This window comes from Vidua chalybeata, chromosome 8 (genome assembly GCF_026979565.1).
Source record: "Vidua chalybeata isolate OUT-0048 chromosome 8, bVidCha1 merged haplotype, whole genome shotgun sequence".
In the NCBI taxonomy this organism is placed as follows: domain Eukaryota; kingdom Metazoa; phylum Chordata; class Aves; order Passeriformes; family Viduidae; genus Vidua; species Vidua chalybeata.
In genome coordinates, this window is record NC_071537.1 from 36,120,192 (window position 1) to 36,140,240 (window position 20,049).

The 20,049-nt window shown below is 54.1% G+C and overlaps 1 protein-coding gene across 1 annotated transcript; it reads right to left on the bottom strand.

The window, feature by feature from the left end:
- Positions 1-12,533: 12,533 nt before the first annotated feature.
- Positions 12,534-18,285, bottom strand: LOC128791871 (maestro heat-like repeat-containing protein family member 6). The gene is made up of 14 exons (XM_053949787.1): positions 17,263-18,285; positions 16,871-16,935; positions 16,571-16,756; positions 16,239-16,387; positions 15,834-15,981; positions 15,442-15,626; positions 15,222-15,359; positions 14,837-14,951; positions 14,527-14,664; positions 14,118-14,294; positions 13,837-13,992; positions 13,587-13,688; positions 13,123-13,225; positions 12,534-12,848 (listed from the first exon to the last, which is right to left on the bottom strand). The coding sequence occupies exons 1-14, from the start codon at positions 17,378-17,380 to the stop codon at positions 12,721-12,723; spliced, it is 1,908 nt and encodes a 635-aa protein (XP_053805762.1). The 5' UTR covers positions 17,381-18,285; the 3' UTR covers positions 12,534-12,720.
- Positions 18,286-20,049: the final 1,764 nt, after the last annotated feature.

Here is a 20,049-nt window from a genome sequence, read left to right on the forward strand (position 1 = left end):
AGAACCGAGGAGGCCATTGTGACATCACGGGACCTCGGGGAACCAAGGCTGCATTGTTACCATCCCTGCCTGAGGAGGCCAATGTGACATCCTGGAACCTCGTGGAACCAAGGCTCCATTTTTACCGTCCAGAACCAAAGAGACCATTGTGACATCATGGAACCGCGTGGAACCAAGGCTCCATTCTTTCTGTCCAGAATCACAGAGACCATTGAGACATCATGGAAACTCGTGGAACTACGGCTCCATTGTTACCGTCCAGATCCAAGGAGACCATTGTGACACCATGGAACCTCGTGGAACCAGCGCTGCCTTGTTTCCCTCCAGAACGAAGGAGTCCCGTGTGACATCATGGAACCTCGTGGAACCAAGGCTCCATTGTTACCAGCCAGAACTGAGGAGGCCATTGTGACATCATGGAACCTCGTGGAACCAAGACTCCATTCCTACCGTCCAGAATAGAGGAGGCCATTGTGACATCGCGGAACCTCGTCGAACCAAGCCTCCATTGTTACTCTCCACAACCAAGGAAACAATTGTGACATCATGGAACCTCGTGGAACCATGGCTCCATTGTTACCCTCCAAAAACGAAGGAGTCCCGTGTGACATCATGGAACGTCGTGGAACCAAGGCTTCATTAGTTCCGTCCGGAACCATGGAGAACATTGTGACATCATGGAACCTCATGGAACCAAGGCTCCATTTTTACTGTCCAGAACCAAAGAGATCATTGTGACACCATGGAACATCGTGGAACCAAGGCTCCATTCATTCCGTCTGGAATCATGGAGACCATTGTGACATCATGGAACCTCATGGAACCAAGGCGCCATTGTTACCCTCCATAACCAAGGAGACGATTGTGACATCATGGAACCTCATGGAACTGAGCCTCCATTTTACCCTCGAGAACAAAAAGAGACCATTGTGACATCATGGAACCTTGTGGAACTAAGGCTCCATTGTTACCATCCATAACCAAGGAGACCATTGTGACATCATGGAACCTCGTGGAACCAAGGCTCCATTGTTACCATCTGGATCCAAGGAGACCATTGTGACATCATGGAACCTCGTGGAACCAAGACTCCATTGTTTACTGTCCAAAGGAGAGCCTTGTGACATCACGGAACCGCATGGAACCAAGGCTCCATTGTTACCATCCAGAACCGAGGAGACCACTGTGACATCATGGAACCTCATGGAACCAAGGCTCCATTCCCACCGTCCAGAACCGAGGAGGCCATTGTGACATCACAGGATGTCGTGGAACCAAGGCTCCCTTTTTACCGGTCCAGAGCTGAGGAGAGCATTGTGACATCATGGAACCTCATGGAACCAAGGCTCCGTTGTTACCACCCGGATCCAAGGAGACCATTGTGACATCATGGAACCTCGTGGATCCAGTGCTGCATTGTTACCCTCCAGAACAAAGGAGTCCCGTGTGACATCATGGAACCTCGCGGAACCAAGGCTCCATTGCTTACAGTCCAGACCAAAGGAGACCATTGTGACATCACGGAACCTCGTGGAACCAAGGCTCCATTGTTTCCATCCAGAACCGTGGAGGCCATTGTGACATCATGGAACCTCGTGGAACCGAGGCTGCATTGTTACTCTCCAGAAACGAGGAAACAATTGTGATATCATGGAAGCTCATGGAACCAAGGCTCCATTCTTTACAGTCCAGATCAAAGGAGACCATTGTGACATCACGGAACCTCGTGGAACCAAGGCTCCATTGTCACCATCCAGATCCAAGGAGAACATTGTGACACCATGGAACCTCATGGAACCGAGGCTCCATTCCTACCGTCCAGAACCCAGGAGGCCATTGTGACATCATGGAACCTCGTGGAAGCAAGGCTCCATTGTTACTCTCCAGAAACGAGGAAACAATTGTGACATCATGGAACCTCATGGAACCAAGGCTCCATTGTTACCATCAGGAACAAAGGAGACCATTGGAACATCCTGGAACCTCATGGAACCAATCCTCCATTGTTACCGTCCATAACCGAAGAAACCATTGTGACATCAAGGAAGCTCGGGTATCCAAGGCTCCATTGTTACCGTCCAGAACCAAGGAGACCATTGTAACATCATGGAACCTCATGGAACCAATGCTCCATTGTTACCCTCCACAACCAAAGAGACCATTGAGACATCATGGAACCTCATGGAACCCGGGCTGCATTGTTACCCTCTAAACGAAGGAGTCTCTTGTGACATCATGGAACCTCGTGGAACCAAGGCTCCATTCTTTCCATCTGGAATCATGGAGACCATTGTGACATCAAGGAACCTCATGGAACCAAGCCTCCATTGTTACCCTCCATAACCAAGGAGACCATTGTGACATCATGGAAGCTCATGGAACGAAGTCTGCATTGCTACCGTCCAAAATCTAGGAGACTATTGTGACATCATGGAACCTCGTGGAACCAAGGCTCCATTCTTTCTGTCCGGAATCTTGGAGAGCATTGTGACATGATGGAACCTCATGGAACCAAGACTCCATTATTATGGTCCAGAACCAAAGAGACCATTGTGACATCATGGAACCACGTGGAACCAAGGCTCCATTGTTACCGTCCAGAACCATGGAAACCATTGTGACATAATGGAACCTCGTGGAACTAAGTCTCCATTGTTCCAGTCCATAACCAAGGAGACCATTGTGACATCATGGAACCTCATGGAACCAAGGCTCCATTGTTACCCTCCATAACCAAGGAGACCATTGTGACATCATGGAACCTCGTGGAACCACGGCTCCATTGTTCCAGTCCATAACCGCGGAGACCACTGTGACATCATGGAACGTCGTGGAACCAAGGCTCCATTGCTACTGTACAAAATCAAGGTGGCCATTGTGACATCATGGAACCTCGTGGAACCAAGGCTCCATTCTTTCCCTCCGGAATCATAGAGACCTTTGCGACATCATGGAACCTCGTGGAACCAAGCCTCCATTGTTACCGTCCAGAACTAGACAGACCATTGTGACATCATGGAACCTCGTGGAACCAAGGCTCTATTGTTACCGTCCAGAACCGAGGAGAGCATTGTGACATCATGGAACCTCGTGGAACCAAGGCTCCATTGTTACCAACCAGATCCAAGGAGACCATTGTGACATCATGGAACTTTGTGGAACCAGCCCTGCATTGTTACCCGACAGAACCAAGGAGACCATTGTGACATCATGGAACCTCGTGGAACGAAGGCTCCATTGTTACAGTCCAGATCAAAAGAGACCATTCTGACATCACGGAACCTCGTGGAACCAAGGCTCCATTGTCACTCTCCAGGACTGAGGAAACAATTGTGACATCATGGAACCTCGTGGAACCAAGCCTCCACAGTTACCCTCCAAAAACAAAGAGACCATTGTGACATCATGGAACATCGCGGAACCAAGGCTCCATTGTTACCGTTCAAAATCTAGGAGACCATTGTGACATCATGGAACCTCATGTAACCAATTCTCCATTGTTACCGTCCAGAACCAAAGAGGCCATTCTGACCTCATGGAAGCTCGTGGAACCAAGGCTCCATTGTTACCGTCCATAACTAAGGAGACCATTGTGACATCATGGAACCTCATGGAACCGAGGCTCCATTTTACCCTCCAGAACCAAAGAGACCATTGTGACATCATGGAACCGCGTGGAACCAGCGCGGCATTTTACCCTCCAGAACGAAGAAGTCCTGTGTGACTTCATGGAACCTCATGGAACCAAGGCTCCATTGTTACTCTCCCGACCCGAGGAAACAATTGTGACACCATGGAACCTCGTGAAACCATAGCTCCATTGTTACCATCCGGATCCAAGGAGACCATTGTGACATCATGGAACCTTGTGGAACCAAGGCTCCATTGTTCCAGTCCATAACCGCGGAGACCACTGTGACATCATGGGACCTCATGGGACCAAGGCTCCATTGTTACCGTCCAGAACCAAAGAGACCATTGTGACATCATGGAACCTCGTGGAACCAAGGCTCCAGTGTTACCATCCAGAACCGCGGACACCATTGTGACATCATGGAACCTCATGGAATCAAGGCTCCATTGCTACCGTCCAAAATCTAGGACACCATTGTGACATCATGGAACCTCGCGGAACCAAGGCTCCATTCTTTCTGTCCGTAATCATAGAGACCACGGTAACATCATGGAACCTCGTGGAACCAAGCCTCCATTGTTACCGTCCATAACCGCAGAGACCATTGTGACATCATGGCACCTCATGGAACCGAGGCTCCAGTGTTACCTCCAGAATCAAAGAGACCATTGTGATATCATGGAACCTTATGGAACCAAGGCTCCGTTGTTACCGTCCAGAACCACGGAAACCATTGTGACATCATGGAACCTTGTGGAACCAAGGCTCTATAGTTCCAATCCATAATCGCGGAGACCATTGTGACATCATGGAGCCTTGTGTATCCAAGGCTCCATTGCTACCGTCCAAAATCTAGGAGACCATTATGACATCATGGAACCTCGTGGAACCAAGGCTCCATTGTTACCGTCCTGAACCAAGGAGACCATTGTGACATCATGGAACCTCGTGGAACCAAGGCTCCATTGTTCCAGTCCATAACCACGGACACCATTGTGACATCATGGAACCTCGTGGAATCAAGACTCCATTGATACTTTCCAAAATCTAGGAGACCACTGTGACATCATGGAACCTCATGGGACCAAGGCTCCATTGTTACCGTCCAGAACCAAGGAGAACAATGTGACATCATGGAACCTCGTGGAACCAAGGCTCCAGTGTTACCGTCCAGAACCGCGGACACCATTGTGACATCATGGAAGCTCGTGGAACCAAGCCTCCATTGTTACCGTCCATAACCAAGGAGGCCATTGTGACATCATGGAACCTCATGGAACCGAGGCTCCAATGTTACCCTCCAGAATCAAAGAGACCATTGTGACATCATTAACCCCCAAATTCGAAGGACCTTTCCAGGTACTACTCACCACACACACTGTGGTACGGACCCAAGAAAAAGGCTGGACCTGTGTCACCAGAGTTAAAGGACCAGTGCCATCCCCAGACGCCAGACCAGACACAACAGTGTCACCCGCCTCCTCTTGTGCATGGACAGTAATTAAGAAACCAGAGGACTTAAAATTAACTTTAAAGAAGACTTGCTAGAGGCTGATATACAGTAAGGTGTTAATAACTGTTTCTGAGTTAAAGTACCGTAGTCAAGGCTTAAGTACTTGGTAATTGTTTAATAAGACTAAGTGTCCTTTAGCCAAAGGAGTTAACTGAAAAAAATTTAATTAGAATATTATTAAGTCTTACTTGGTTTCTAAAGGACACGAGAATTACCATCAGACATGAGTAAAAGCATAAAAAAGCCAAAAGAAGTTAGGCCTCAAAAGCCAAAGACTGTAAGTTGATGCGGGCTTAAGCCCGATCAAAGAAATAGAGGAGGGATTTGTAATGAACAGTTTCCACGTGTTCCCCAGAGACGCGGGCAGGGCCTTCCTAGTTCCCATGGCAACACTAAAAAAAACCTACTAACTCTAGCTAAGTACCGATATTGAAATGCTAATTAGCTAATTGCTCTGTTTGTTTTCTCTAAACTACCTGGAGATAACTGGCCTTCCACCCCTCCACGCTGCCATTCTGGGACTAACATGCAAATAAAAACCCCTTAGGATTACGGGAGTATTTTTAGGAGATAAAAAGGAATATAAATAAAAAACTGAACACAATAGAGGAGTCTAGACAAATGCCCTAGCTGAGGAAGAGGGAAACACATCCCCTGATTGACTTTTAACCGTCTCCATCACCTAAGAAAGAACAGACTATATTAGGCTCTGAGAAGCAGGGAGATAGAGACAGAGAGCCCTGGTGCTGCCACCATGGAAGGAGCGGGGACGGCTGTTGTTCTGGACTTCAGCAACAGACTCTGCACGCCACGCCTCCTCGTCCTTGGGCCACCGTTGTGCCACAAGGAAAGAAGAAAGGACAGCTGCTGCTCAGGACTCCAGTGACAGACTCTGCACGCCTCCTTCCTTTTGGCTGCCTGGGAAAGCTACGACCGCGGGGGCGAGTTCTGCGTCGAGCCCCCTGCCCAGCTGATCTTTTTAATAAAGAGCTGAACATTAATAAAGGCATTAGCCCTGCTCATTTCAGTTGCATGGGCCTGGAGTCCTCTACCTGGAAGTGCTTGGCTTTCTCTTGGGATTGCTCCCAGTCCCAACGGTTCTTGGCAGTTTGAGTGAGGATGAGTTCAGAGATCTCTTTGGAGGAGGAGAGCCACAGCAACAGCATGGCCCCTGGCTGTGGATGGTGAGGACTGGGCTGGATGTGACCACCAGCTGCTCCACACCACCAGTCCCTTGGTGGCAGACAATATCTCTTTGAGTTTCCTCCGCTCTCTCCATGCTCCAGACCTTCTCCCTGGGTCACGTGTGTCCCATGGGAGACAGATTCTGGAGGATTTCTGAGCTCAGTTCTGCAGAAATGGACTGCTCTGTGTTTGAGAGAAGGGGAAGTGAGCACCTTTGGTGGGAGATTAAAAGCCCCTTGCTAGGATCAGTGGGAGAGGTGAAGAAATTTTGCTGGAGAGCACAAAATGGGTATGTCCTGCTGGGTTCTGAAAGCCACAGCAGCTCTCCCCAGCTTTCCCTGCAGATACTGCTGGTGGATGCTGGGAGAGAGCTGGAGACCAGATGCTCTCAGGATGTGCATGCTCTCAAAAAGTTCTGTGCCCTTTTGGAGCTTTATTTTGGAAGAACTTGCTTCTTTTTGAAATCCCCTGGCAGCCTGCCTCATTTCAATGCTTTACAGAGGAGTCAGCCCTTCAAAAGAAGTAACATTTGAAATGAGAATCGGTGTTTCATTTTGAAACTATTACACTCCATGAAGTGCAAATGGAAGCCGTGTGGTCCCGATGGGATTTTTTTCCTTGAGGATCACTCGGCAATCATGTGAGGAGGCTTTTTGCTTGGTGTCTCCAAGCAAAGATTCTGTTGAATCTCATCTTTCCCAACCTTTCGCAGAGGTCTCACATCCCCTGAGCAGGCTGGTCTGACAGCACAGGATGGAAAAGAGCAGAAGCCATGGCTGATGGATAAGGTGGAGATGCTGCCTGAGCATCTCCAAGGAGTGCTGAAGGTTTGAGGGAGCAAGAAGTATCCCAGCTCTGCCAGCGATGGAGATGGAAGCTGACTCTGCTCCAGAACACCCTCTCCACTGCTATTTGTGTCAGCTTGTGCAAGACCTGCAGCTAGTTACCCTAACCCTACTGTATCCATGCCCTGGTTGACGAAAGCCTCCACGGGTCGGTGCTTGTTGGCACTCGTGCTCCGGGTGTAAATACATCCCAGGGATGCTTTGATTCCAAATTAGTTTTGAATTCAAGCACGCCAATCCATCAGGATTGCTGCAAAGCAAAATGTCCCGGATCAGCAGTTGCACGTGAAACTTCTTTAGATTCCAAATTGGGTTTTGAACTTGGTGTTACCAGGGAAGAAACCCAACAAACCTCAAAAACATTTCAGTGGTGAAGTGAGAGCTTCTGCCATGGAGAAAATGAAACATATGGTCAGACTCAGGATGGTTTGAGGTTCTTCCTCATATCCAGCTTTCAGAGGATCTTTTCCCTTTGGATCCAGCACCATCTGACAGCCAAGGCTGAGATGGGGCAGGCAGTGCTCTCTGCTGGGATGTGAATTACACGGGGTGTGTCAACTCAGTCGGACCTCAGGGAGCTGCATGAGCTGCTGCTGGTGGTGGCAGAGGTGGGGTGGCTCCTACACAGGAGCTGCTTTGAGCTTTTCTGTGATTTTCCTTTTTTTGTGTGAGCTGGCACAAAAACATGTCTTGAAAATCATCCTTTAGCTGGCAGCTGAGCTTGGCTTGAGTTTTTTCAATGTTAATCAGCAGATAAAGGATCATGCTGGAGATTTGCCTGGGAGCCCCTGTCCTCATTCCTGTTCCCTGAACAACTGGTTCTGTGGGAGTCCTGTGATGCTTGAGGTCCCACGAGCAGGGCAGCAGGAGGTTTCATGCTGGCTGCACCCAGGGGTGTTGCCTTGAAGGCGTCCAGTGCTGAAGCATGATGCAGCTCCTGAATCAGCCTAGGGAGGTCATGGCAGCAAGTCCTGGGAGCCGAGAGCTCTCAGGTGTCACTGGGAGTACCATGGCCGCCAGCTCTTGATCTGCTTCCAGGCAGCCAAAGGTGGAAGGGAGAAAAGATGTATGGGAGAAAAAGTATGGGTGCTTTGAGGGCATCTGAGGGGCTTTGGGAAGGGTTGTTTCTGTCATTCTCTAACCCTGAAGGGCAGCAGAGCAGACAGAGCACCCCGGTGGGGTGGCTTGAAGCCAACCCCGGCTCCACCAGGCTCTAACCAGAAGCCTCCTGGCTATGTTGGGTGGTGTTCTCCAGCCTGGGCAGCACAGAAGCACTCAGCCCCCCTCTGTCCTTTGCATCTCTGCCTCACACCCTGGCAGGAGTGAGGTTTCCAGCAATGAGGTCAAGCAGGGGAAAGAATCTCTTCCTCGAGGAGGAAGCCTCGGGCAAGCTGGGCATGGCTCTGTAAGTGGGCTCTGTGCCAGTTCCCACTGATGGTCACACCTTCCTCCACGCTGTGCTGGGTCCACAGCATCCAGTAGCTGCATGAGCAGCCCTGGGGTGGGAAGGAGGAGTGGGAGGCTCCTGCCTTGCCTCTTCCACACTGATTTCTTGCCTTCTCACTTGCAGCTACAGCTCCAAAGGTTGGCTACTGCGTGGATCAGCCCAGACCCCCAGGAGGGGACAGATGGACGGAGCCGCAGGGTGACAGGGAGCTGTTTCCTGAGGAGGAGCTGCTGCTGCAGGTATGGTGCTGTGGCTTGGTCATCTGGGGTCTCCCCAAGCTTCTCTGGAGCTTGTGGTCACATCCTTGGAGCAGGAGGAGACCCTGCCTTGCCTAGAGCTGCTTCCCTGTGATTCCTGCAGGCAATGAGTTCCTGGGGACAGAGACCAGTGGCACTGCCTGGCTGGGGTGGGTCCAGATCCCCATTCCCACCATTCCCTCTCATCCCACAGCAATTTGCTGCCCCTTTGATTATGTTACATCTCATGGACACAAGCTCCATCCCAACCAAGAGGTTCAGGGATGTCATATGGTGGTGTAAGGATTGATCCCTGAGTAGTTCCCAAGGTGCTGGCTTGGTTCATTAGCAAAGGCCAAGAGGAGAATGTTGAGAGCTGTGGGGCAAAACATCCCCCAGGAACTCCTTGCCTTACCTGGGGTGTTGTGTGAGCTCCATAGGGATGAGTTCACAGCCTGCCTAGGATGGGAAAAGCCCAGCTTCAGTCTGTAGGTTTTGGGGGAGAAAAGAAGAGCAGTTGGATGTTGGACAACAGTGCTGGACAAAACCAGTGGGAAATGAGAGCTATGTTTTGTAGAAAGGCCACGTGCGTCTCATGAAACAGCTGACAGTGAAGCTCGGAGCACGAGGGCCTGGTGAATCAGCCTCCCACAGTGCTGCTGCTTTGGGCTGCCATCTATAAATGTCAGCTGGAAGGGCCTGGCATGGAAGGTCCCATGGACAGGCTGACTGCTGAACAAGCATCTGGGCACATCAGCTGAGGAACATGCTTACTGGGGCTGCAGGACCAGTCTGTGCAAGACCTTCAATCACTCTGTGTTCTTGGCATCTCCCATGCCTGGCCTTTCACAGAATCCCAGAATGGTTTGGGTGGGAAGGGACCTTAAAGCTCATCTTGTGATGAGCTGCCATGGGCACAGGCACCTTGCACTATCCCAGGTTGCTCCAAGCCCCATCCAGCCTGGCCTTGGGCACTTCCAGGGATCCAGGGGAACCACAGCTTCTCTGGGCACCCTGTGCCAGGGCCTCACCACCTTCTCCCGCTCTCCTATAGGCTTTCTGGGCCTTCAGTCCTCTTCTCCCACCTCTCCACACACCAGCAGATGAATGCTTGGCTCTCTTTAAGCCTGGCTTTGGTCACTTCAGCCCTGCTCCTGCAGAGCCCTCCAGGCAGCAGGCAGTGTGAGCAGACCCCCAGCAGGAGCCTGCATGTGGGATTTTGGTGAGGCAGTGACTCCTGGGAGCTCAGTGTGACTTTTGGCAGTGAATCTTGGACCACACGAGGTCCCAGCTGTGTGCCAGTGTGATGGTCACAGAGGAGCAGCTGGATGCCAGGAGAGAGCCCGTGACTGCCCCAGCCCCAGCATCTCCTGAGCACTCCCCAGGGCTTTGGACTTGGACCATATGATGGGAATTTGTTGAGCCATCACCATCAGAGCATTGGCAGGCTGGGGTGACTGAAGGCACCTGGAGAGCTCATGAGGTGTTCCTGTGACAGAAATCCCCCCGCTGAGCTGTCTGGTGGCTTTTTTTTTCCTCTCCACAAAGATAATGTTAAGCATATACTGTGATTTGCAGAAATCTCTGACTTGGGACCCCTCAGGGGGGCTGCAGCACACAAAGGGAAGGGACTGGTCCCTCAGCAAGCTGGATCTGTACGCTAGGTTTCCATTTCGGGTGTTCTTTCCCTAATTTCTCTCCTTCCATTCGCTAATAAATTAAACACACCACAGTGAAGAACAGGGGGTATGAATTACTATCTAGTGCAGTGCTTTGCTTTTGGGGAAAATCAGCCTGAAATGGTCACCAGAATCATAGAATATGCAGAGCTGGAAGGGACCCACAAGGATCGTAGTGTCCAAAGCACAGCCCTAGGAGAGTGTAGCTATTCGCAGCTGGAAAGAAGGACTCCAGATCCTCCATGAAACCTCTCCTTATCTGGTCCCTCCTGATGCAGGAGCAGCCCTGCAGTGAGAGGGGGTTGCATGGGAGGTTTGGAGAAAGTGGTCAGTCCAGCTTGGATCATTGCTTGTGCTGAGAAGAAGAAACTCCACAGAACTGAATCTTGCATGGTTACCAAGTGCTGTCCTTCTTTGTGGGGCTCCTTGTTGAGGAAGAAGGTCCCTTCCTGTCCCTGGATGCTGAAGAAACAGCTGGGGGATTTCATCCTTCAGCAGCGGGATTGAAGCTGGGCAGAGTAAGTTTGGACCAAACTTTTGCATTCAGGCACTCAATGGATTTGTCATCGCCGTGACTGGAGACGGCTGCATCTTCTACATCTCCCCTACCGTGCGGGACTACTTGGGCTTCCACCAGGTGAGCACCATGTTTTCCTGGCGGGAAACAGATGGACGCGGTCCTGGTGTGGGAAGGAGATGCAGATGGAGAGCAAAGCTTCCCAAAGGGCAGCAGCTCCTGTGGCAGGGGAAGGAGCTGGAGTTTGCCTGTTCTTTACACTCAGTCCTGCACTTTCCGACGCCACTCGTCTCCCGCCCGCCGCCCCCGGCCCGTGAGCGCTGCGACCGCGCCTCCGCCGGTGCCCACTTGCACCTGCCTCACTGGGAGCTCCCTGGGAAGCGCTTTCCCTGAGAAGCAAGCCCCTTTCCTCCAAAGGCGTTTTCCCAAAGGCGCAGCTTTTCTGGGGAACACCAACACAGCCTTAAGGAACGCTGGCAAGGCTGAAGGACTTCATGTCCTTTCAGGCCAGGCACTCCAGCTCTCGCTCCTATTCCCCCAAGTGCGTTTCCAGGTGGAGGTTCAGACGTGCAGCCCCAGGCCCTCTACAAACACAAGCTGCTCACTGCCTCTTCACCTGCCTCAACTCCTGCCTGCGCTCACGGCACCAAAACCAGGCTGTTCCCGGCCACAGACCAGAGCCCTGTTCCCGCAGGACGCTCTTACCAGCACCTTCCAGGACTCTCCGCTGTGCACGCAGCGCTTTTCATGCCCGCTCCCAACAGGCTTTGGAAGGCAGAGCACAACCTGGCTGCCTCTGCCAGCAGCACAGCCCAAACACAGGCGGAGGAAGAAGCAGCAGGGGCTGTTTTGCAGCCATGCCCAAGAGAAACTGGAAGGGTGCCCTCTCTGTGGGCTCACTTGGTTGGTTTTCTGACTGGCTCTGAGCCTGGGGCTGCCATTCCTCACCTCTGGAGACCAGAACCACACCCTGGATCCCGGCACTGCCTGACAGCGCTCCAGGCACTGGCACGGTGGCGCGTCCCAGTCTCGGGCACCGCGCTGCTGCTTCATTTGCTCTTAGGCACACCTAAAGCTCCCTGTTAAGCCCGGATGGTCGCTGGTTCTGTCCTCTTCCTCATGCTGTGCAGGGATGGAGCACTGCTGTGCTTTCAGGAAGCTATTCTTGAAACCTTCCAGCATTCCAAGCTCCTTTGCCCTCCGTGGGTGCTTGCCATGGAATCCCTCACAGCTGGCTTCAGAGCATCCTCAGGTTGGCTCTTCCAAATTCCAGGGGCTCCAGGGTGCTCAGCAAGATCTGCAGCTCCACAGTGCTGTGGAACTGCAGCTTCAGCACAGGCACCTTTCCAGCCTGATCTGCCCTCGTTCCTCTGTGTGTGCGCACAAAAGACGGTGTGGAAGAGAACGACAGCAGGGGTCTGCGTGTCCCAGGGCTTGGGATTGGCGTCGTTTCATCTCCACAGAGACGGAGGCAAAGTGAAAAAGCCAAACTCTTTATTAATGGAAGATGAAACAAAGGGATGAGCAGGGAGGTAAAAATAGGGAATGGGCAGGGTCTGAGGGCTAGAGGAATGGAGCTGTCAAAAGACAGGAAGAGTGGAGGGAAAAAAGGGGACGGACAGTGTCTGAGGGCTGGAGGGAGGGAGCTATCTAGAGGGAGGGAGCTATGTAGAGGCAGGGAGAGGGCTGAAGCCACAAGAATTGTGCCCAGCGTCAGCTCTGCCTGGAGCGCCCTGACTGAGGCCGTGGAGCTCTTCCTGCTGCCCCCTCATCATGGGAAACTCGTCCATCCCTGAGAACAAAGAGCTCATCTTGGCCCCAGCGGCACAGCTCCCTGCCAGCGGCGCTGCCAGCCCTGCGGCCACACGGCCTCGTGGCCCGGCAGGGCTCAGCCCGGGTCCTTGCCGCACACTGCCGCCCGAGGGCACGGCTGCCGGAGGGCGGCAGCAGCGCCCAGGCCAGGCGGGGCTCCCCGGCGCCGGGCCCGGATGGCGCTGCCGGGGCAGCAGGCGGGGCTGGGGCAGAGCTGCGGCGGGGCGGGGAGGGAGCCCGGGCTCGTGGCTCACCCATGAAGCTGAGGGCCGCCTCTCGCAGGGGCTCCTCTGGGCTCTCCAGGTAGGGCAGGGCCCGGCGCAGGTGCTCGGCCGCTCGGATCCTGTCCTCTGCCAGCTGGAGAGAGCGGCAGGAGGGAAGGCTTGGCGCGGGCTCAGCCCCTGGGCCGGCCGCTCCCTGCGCCCAGCCCCGGCCTCCCCTGGCCGCACAGCCCTGAGGCCCGGCCAGCAGCCGCTGGTGCCGGGCTCTGGAGGGGGCAGAGGGCCGGCTGCTGCCCGGGGAGCCGCGGGGCCGCCCCGCAGCCCCGCCGGGCCAGGGCTCCATCGGCACCCGGCTCGGGGCCACGGGAGCCTGGAGAAGAGCCCGTGCGGCCTCTGGCTGCAGCAGCGGGCAGGAGCACAGCTGCCGGCCCACACACTGAGCACCGCGCTCAGGGGGCTTCTCCAGGCTGAGGCTGGGCCTTCCAGGCCGTTCTTACCAGGCACTTGACAAACTTTGACAGCTGCTCCTTCTCCACCAGCTGTTCAAGATCTCTCCTCATCAGGAACTTGGCTGCACAATGCAGCATTTCCCGAGAGGCCTGGAGAGCAGCAGAGACCCAGAGATGGCCCCACAGCCCAGGGCACAAGACCTGTGTCCCTGTGCCAAGGCCTGGAGGAGGCTGCATCCCGCCAGGCGCCAGGGCAGGAGGCAGCCGAGCCCCCTCCCAGCATCATAGAAATGCTCACCTTTGCCACGTGCCAGTTGTCATCATGGCAGTAGATTAAAAGTGTGTACAGGCTCTTGATCACAATCGTCTTCAGGGGCTTTTTCCCCTCATCCGCTACCAATTCCATCAGCTTACAGAAGAGCTGAATGCAGAGCAACTGCACGTGGCTGTTGTCCTAGAGGAAAGGAAAAGACCTACACCAGCTACTCCAGGCCCACCTGGGCAAAGGCCTGAAAATCCACAGGGCACAAAGTTTCTGGCAAGCACCCGATGCCTGTGGCTCAGGATGCAGAACCTTACATGGTCAAAGAGCAGCAGGAGCACCTCAGCCAGCTTTGGGGCAGTGGTACCGGATAGCAAGATGCCATGGTGCGGGAGCACATTCGTGAGCACACGGAGGCTCATGCTGACCACCTCTCCATCTGCATCCCTCAGCAGCTCCAGAAGGCTGCAAGACAGACTGCACATCCTTCCGGCCTGTGTGGAACACAAGGCTGTGCTGGGAAGCCATGGACGGCTGCATGGCCAACACCGCCCTGGCACTGCAACCCCACCCTGCTGCTGCAGGGCCCACAGGCCAAACGCCTGTCCCAAAGCACTGGGGCAGGTGAGGCAGGAGAGCTGGGAGTAGCTGCCTCAGCTCCTGAAACCCTGCCAGCCCACGGGGCTGCTTTGCCCGGCGCAGCTTCAGCCGCTGCCCCCTTCTCACCATCAAGAGATCCTTGCTGAGCAGCACGAGGCCTCTGAGTGCCAGGCGACGCCTCTGACTGCATTCACTCTGGAGGTGCCTTGACATGATGTTCAGGACGCTGCCACAACATTTACTCAAGTCCAGGCAATCCAGGACCTGAAAGGCACAGGGCAATGACAGGGGAGCCGGCCGGCAGGAGCCCAGAAGCGCACAGGGCTGGGCCCAGGCAGCAGCACAGGGCATGGGCACTGTCCCAGGCAGCTGTGGCTATGAGAGGGCAGGGAGCTGGGAGGCAGCTGAGCGAGGCAGCGCTGACCAACAGGCTCACCTCCACAAGGAATGCCAGGGCAGGCAGATCCCAGCATGGCTCCTCCCTGCTGAGGTGCCAGAGCACGTGGGGTGCGATGCAAGAACAGAAAAGGATCGAGACACGGCGCATCTCCCTGGCAGGGGGGAAAAAGGCGCTGAGGTGGGGAGACCAATCCACTCCCAGGACTGAGTCACAGAGGTCCGGTCTTTCCCCAGCATCCCTGGAGGGGATGTGGGCGCGTTGTGAGGCAGCCCTTTCTGGACACCCTCCTTTCCCAGCCTTTTCCAGTCTGCTCAGGTGTCCCTCGGTGACAAGGCCCTCTGGCCCATGACCACAGGGACTGTGAGTGGCATCCGGGGACAGGGCACAAATGCCGGGGGCAGTGGGGAGAGGGGGGTCTCACCTGGCCAGCAGACCCACGGCATAGTGCTGGGTGTGAGCACGCAGCAGCGTGTCCCAGCCACGCTTGCGCTCCATAGCCATCACCACCTTGTCACACGGCAGTCGGTAGAGCAGAGCCTTCATGGCCTGCACTGCAAATCTGTGTGCAGAGCAAAGCCCAGGTCACACTGGGAGCACTGGCACTGGCCACAAGGGCACGGGAAGGACAGGAGGACTGGGACCTGTTGGGCTTGCTGGGAAGGCGTTGTTCCTCCCGGCACGCTCTCCAGAAGTTAGCAACTTCCTCTGGTGGCATCTGCTGTGTGGCGATGGCAACATGGAAGAGCAGAGCCACAAACAATCGCCCAGTAAAAGGGATCATCGCCTTGTTGTACACAGGCACAATCACCCAGATCACCAGAGTTGCCTGCAAAAGAAGCAGCCCAAGGCAGCGCTCAGTGCCGAGGTGTCCATGGGCAGGGCCCAAGGGCAGAGGCAGGGGGAGCAGCGGGCCTGGTGCCCCCTGAGCCTGCCCCTAGCCCCGGTTTCAGCCCAGCGCCTGAGGCATGGAGAGGATGGAATGCTGCTGGAAAGGTGACCTGGGGGCGAGCAGAGGCCAGGTCCAGAAACTCACAGCCAGGGCAAAAACAGCCTCGTTGTCCCCATCGGAGGTGCACATTCTGTGCTGTGGCCAGTCCTCCATCACACAGAGCAGTGTTGGCAGCACTTTCTCCACTGCTGGTCCCGATGAGGCTATGGCTCTCCACATCATTGCAGCTGCTCTGTGGGATGGGAGCTCTGTGTCAGGGGCATCTCAGTCACAGCACCATGCCCTGTGCAGCTGTGGGGGCCCAGGTGACAGAGCCCCGGTGCCCTGAAGGGCAGGGAAGGAGCACTGGCAGCAGGCTCAGGAAACAGAGGGGCCCGAGGGTCCTGGGCCTCTCTGCCTGTCTGGCAGACCCCATTGGACAGGCTGTGCAGGGCCACGGGCCCTAAAGGCTGCTGAGCCCTGAGCTCTGAAGACTCGTGGGCCCCGTACCTGTCACATGTTGGGGCACAGCGCAGGAGGGTCAGCACCACGTCAGCAGGGTGTTCTTCAGCCAGCCTCACAATGTCCCTTTGCAGCCTGGCATCCGCAGAGACGTGGGACAGGAGACTCTGGTGGATGTCCTTCACCTTGGCTGGCACCTGGAGGAGACATGGGGGAGACTTGGAGCACTGTCCAAGGGAGAAACTTGCCCAGCTTCCCCCAAGAAGTGCTTCTGTTCCCACCACACTGTGCTGGCCTCAAAAGCTGAGGGGCCCAGTGACCGTGGCTTGAGGGGACACACCATCCTGGGAGGCCTCCAGGCCTGGCCCCCGGCTGCTTACCCGCTGCTGAGGAGGAACAGCAGTCTCTTTGAAAAAATCCATAGTGGGAGCAGGAATCATAGTTGGAGCAGGCGTGGTACCAGTATTTGTGAGGCCCTGAGTCTCCCTCGTTTTGGTGCTTGTGATGGCCACATCCTCATTCACTGAGGTCTTTCTACGCCGAATGCGCAGGAACCTCCGGAACATCTGCAAGAGAACAAAGGACAGGGAAGCCCGGAGTGTTCCATGGAGTGCTCCAAATGTGGTGCTGCGCTGAGCAGTGACAGCAGGCCCAGCCCAGGTGGGGATGGCTGCTGGTACCTTCAGGGTTCTGTGGAAGCGGCCACGGGTGGGTTCCCGCTCTTGTGTCCGGCCCAGGGCTGCATCTGGCAAAGAGCGAGCGCAGCCAGAGCTGAGGGGCTGCGGGAGAGGCCGGAGAACACAGCCCAGCCCTGCGCTCCCCAGGCAGGGAGAGCCCCGGGACGCCCCAGGGGATGGAGCATGGCCACTGCGGGGTGTCTGCCCAGCCCCTCTTCCATCCTGTCCATGGGCATGTCCCCAGGGGATGGGATGGGATGGGATGGGATGGGATGGGATGGGATGGGATGGGATGGGATGGGATGGGATGGGATGGGATGGATGGGATGGGATGGGATGGGATGGGGTCAAGCTGGCTGCAGGCATCAGCCCTGTGGCCCCACTTTGCCACTCACCATCCTGCAGTGTCTGGATCTGCTCTGGCTCTTCAGGCTGTTGTGCTGGGGCAGCTCCAGGGCCTTTCTTTTTTCCCCTTCTGAACACTTTGCACAGGCTGAGAAATCTGCCCGCCATTCCACCAGCTAGCCTTGAAGGCACCTTCTAGAGAGATGCCTCAGGATATATCCAAGTCAACAGTTGCAGTTGACCCTTGAAGACACCTGAGACAGAGGAGCCTCAGGAAGGCTGCAGGACAGCAAGTCCTGCACTGTGGTCTGGAGGGCTCCTGCCACAATGACAGGAGACTCCTCGTAAATGATTCTGATCACCAAGTCCCACAGTCTGGCCGCGAGGTCAGCTGCAGGAATAACGCCTTGGAAAATTGCTGGGTCAGACACAAATGAGCACGCTGTGGGGGGGCTCCTCACAGCACTACTCAGTTCTGTCCTGTCCTGATGCGTGCACCAAGCACTGTGGCGTGCTCTTGTCACCGCCAGCTCCTATGTCACCACGTGTCACAAAGGGAGGGCCCTTGGACACCCTGTCCTGTTCCATTCCAGGCTGACCATGCTGCAGCGTGTCACAAAGGGACCTTGCACACACTGTCACCTGCCCTGGGGCTGCCCCCAGCCCCCCCAAAATGGCCCAGCTTGGAAGGAATCCCTGGCTCCAAGTGTCTAAGACAGCCCGACAGGATCTTTAGGAACAGCTCAAACCACCAGCAAACCCTGCCCTCCTCTGCGGGATCAGGGCATTTAAGAATCCTCAATTCTTAAAGGCTTTACTTCTCATTGCACAACTGAAGGAGTTTCCAACATTTGCAAACTTCTCAAATTAATAGCGATTGCCGGAGAACGTGAAGGATTTGGAAGTTTGTTCCCATCTACAAGCAGCAATTAATTTGCCTTAACACATTCCATTGAAAGTCACTTTGGAAACATAGCACTATACAGTGGCAAAAAGAAGGCCATTCTTTGGTGTGCTGATTTATTAAAGAAATATGGATATTGATCTAGCACCAATATCCAACTGACACGGACAAAAACTCTCTAACAGTTTTAAAGTTAGAAAGTGTATGTTCATTGCGACGCCGGACAGCGTGCGGGATAGCTCCCAAATACCCACCGCACCTTTCCAATGATTACAGAGTCCTTTTATCCACACAAGAATTGAATATTTAAAATACAAAGACATATTCATCATTTTGGTACATGCCATTCCTCGCTTCCTATGCTAATCATTTCAAAAGCTATTAAGCATGCGTAGTTTGTTCCTTGAAATGGGTCGGTGGTCCCTTTCATGGGGAGGGGTCCCAAAATGAGGAAGTCAATGAAGTCTTCCTCATTCTGATCTTTCTACCTTTTCAATGCAAATATGAACCTTGGTAGAACTCCCATTCCTTGTCTTCAATTGGTTTCAGAAGAGAGGAGGCCCACAATTGTCTTATGTTCCTAAAAGCTATTTGTCAGTTTCTATATTCTTCATTATAAACTCAGCTCACTAAACATTGTGTTGACAAGCAATCAATTCTTAGTTAACTACTAACTCTTAACTTCATCAAGGCCTACTTACAGAATCCCTTTATTTTAATTAACTCTAGTAAGGCTTATCTCTAACTAAAACCTTAGCTCCTCTAGAATCTCTAAATCTCTTAAAGTTTATGTTTCAGTGCAAATGGTTTTCGATGAAGGGATGATAATATCGTGATTCTCTTAAGGAATGAAAGCTCTCAAGGAATGAAAGTCCACTCAGTCTTACAAAAGTAGCCCAAACAAATGAGTAGATGGAAGAAGGGCTCATCCTTCCCCAGTACAGATATCTAAGTGGCCAATAAAGTACAGCTCTCCCATCTTGTTCCCTGCAGGAGAATCAGGACCATGAACAGAAATAGTCACAGATATTCTTGCTGCCCTCCATAAGCAAAGCTGTGCCAAACCACAGATGCTGCCTTCAAGCTGACTCAAATTCCAGCCTAGACCTCTCACCTTGCAGACAACTCCTTCCCCAACATGCTCCCCAAGACCAACCCCCCACAAACATACCCACAGAAGCCCTCAACAGCCCACCAGGACCCCCAGCTGTCCCCGTCCCTCCGCAGAGCTTCCCCACCCTCCAGCAGACCCCCTGGTTCCCTGCAAGTGCCATGGGATGGCACTCGGGAGCATCTGCTCCAAGGCCTTCCCTGGCAGCAAGCTCAGGCTGCCAGGCCTATGGATCCTGGCTCATCCTTCCCACCGAGCCTTCCTGTGCACGGCTGTTCCATTGGCACATCTGCGCTCAGCTCGGACTTCTCCACTCAGCCAGGGCTGCTGGGAAAGGATGGAGAGCAGCCTGGCAAGCTCTTTCTCCAGCTCCCTCTTCACTCTCGGGAGAGGTAGAACATTCCACAGGAAAGCAACTGGTGCCACAAGGAGTGGGCAGCTTCAGGCAGCTCTGGGGAGGCACTTGAGGACTGCTGTATCCTGAGGGAACACTGTTGGCCATCCCCTGTGTGTATCTGCAAAAGCTTAAAATCAGCTGCCTCAGCTTCCAGGGCCTCTCTTGGCCAGCATCCTGACGTGGATGCCGGACTGCTGCGAGGCACTGCTGGGACCCAGCGGGACAGGACCGGCTGTCTCGTGTCCACGTAGCACCCCTGACACAGCCAGGGCCGTCCCAAAACCAGACAGATGCTCACGTGTCAGCAGAGAGGAGCAAGGAGCACTGGGCTCCCCTCAGGGAATCTCAGCTGGGCTCGCTCCACAACACGCCCCCATTTTAAGGCCTGCTGATGCCCAGCTGCCAGAAATGCCTACCTTGTGCTC

Coding starts and splice junctions, on each gene's coding strand:
- LOC128791871 (XM_053949787.1), bottom strand. CDS start 17,380: ATGGCGGGCAGATTTCTCAGCCTGTGCAAAGTGTTCAGAAGGGGAAAA. Junction 14,952..15,221: donor GCCGTGGGTCTGCTGGCCAG/GTGAGACCCCCC, acceptor CCCCCCTGCCAG/GGAGATGCGCCGTGTCTCGA. Junction 13,689..13,836: donor ACAACTGGCACGTGGCAAAG/GTGAGCATTTCT, acceptor GCTGCTCTCCAG/GCCTCTCGGGAAATGCTGCA.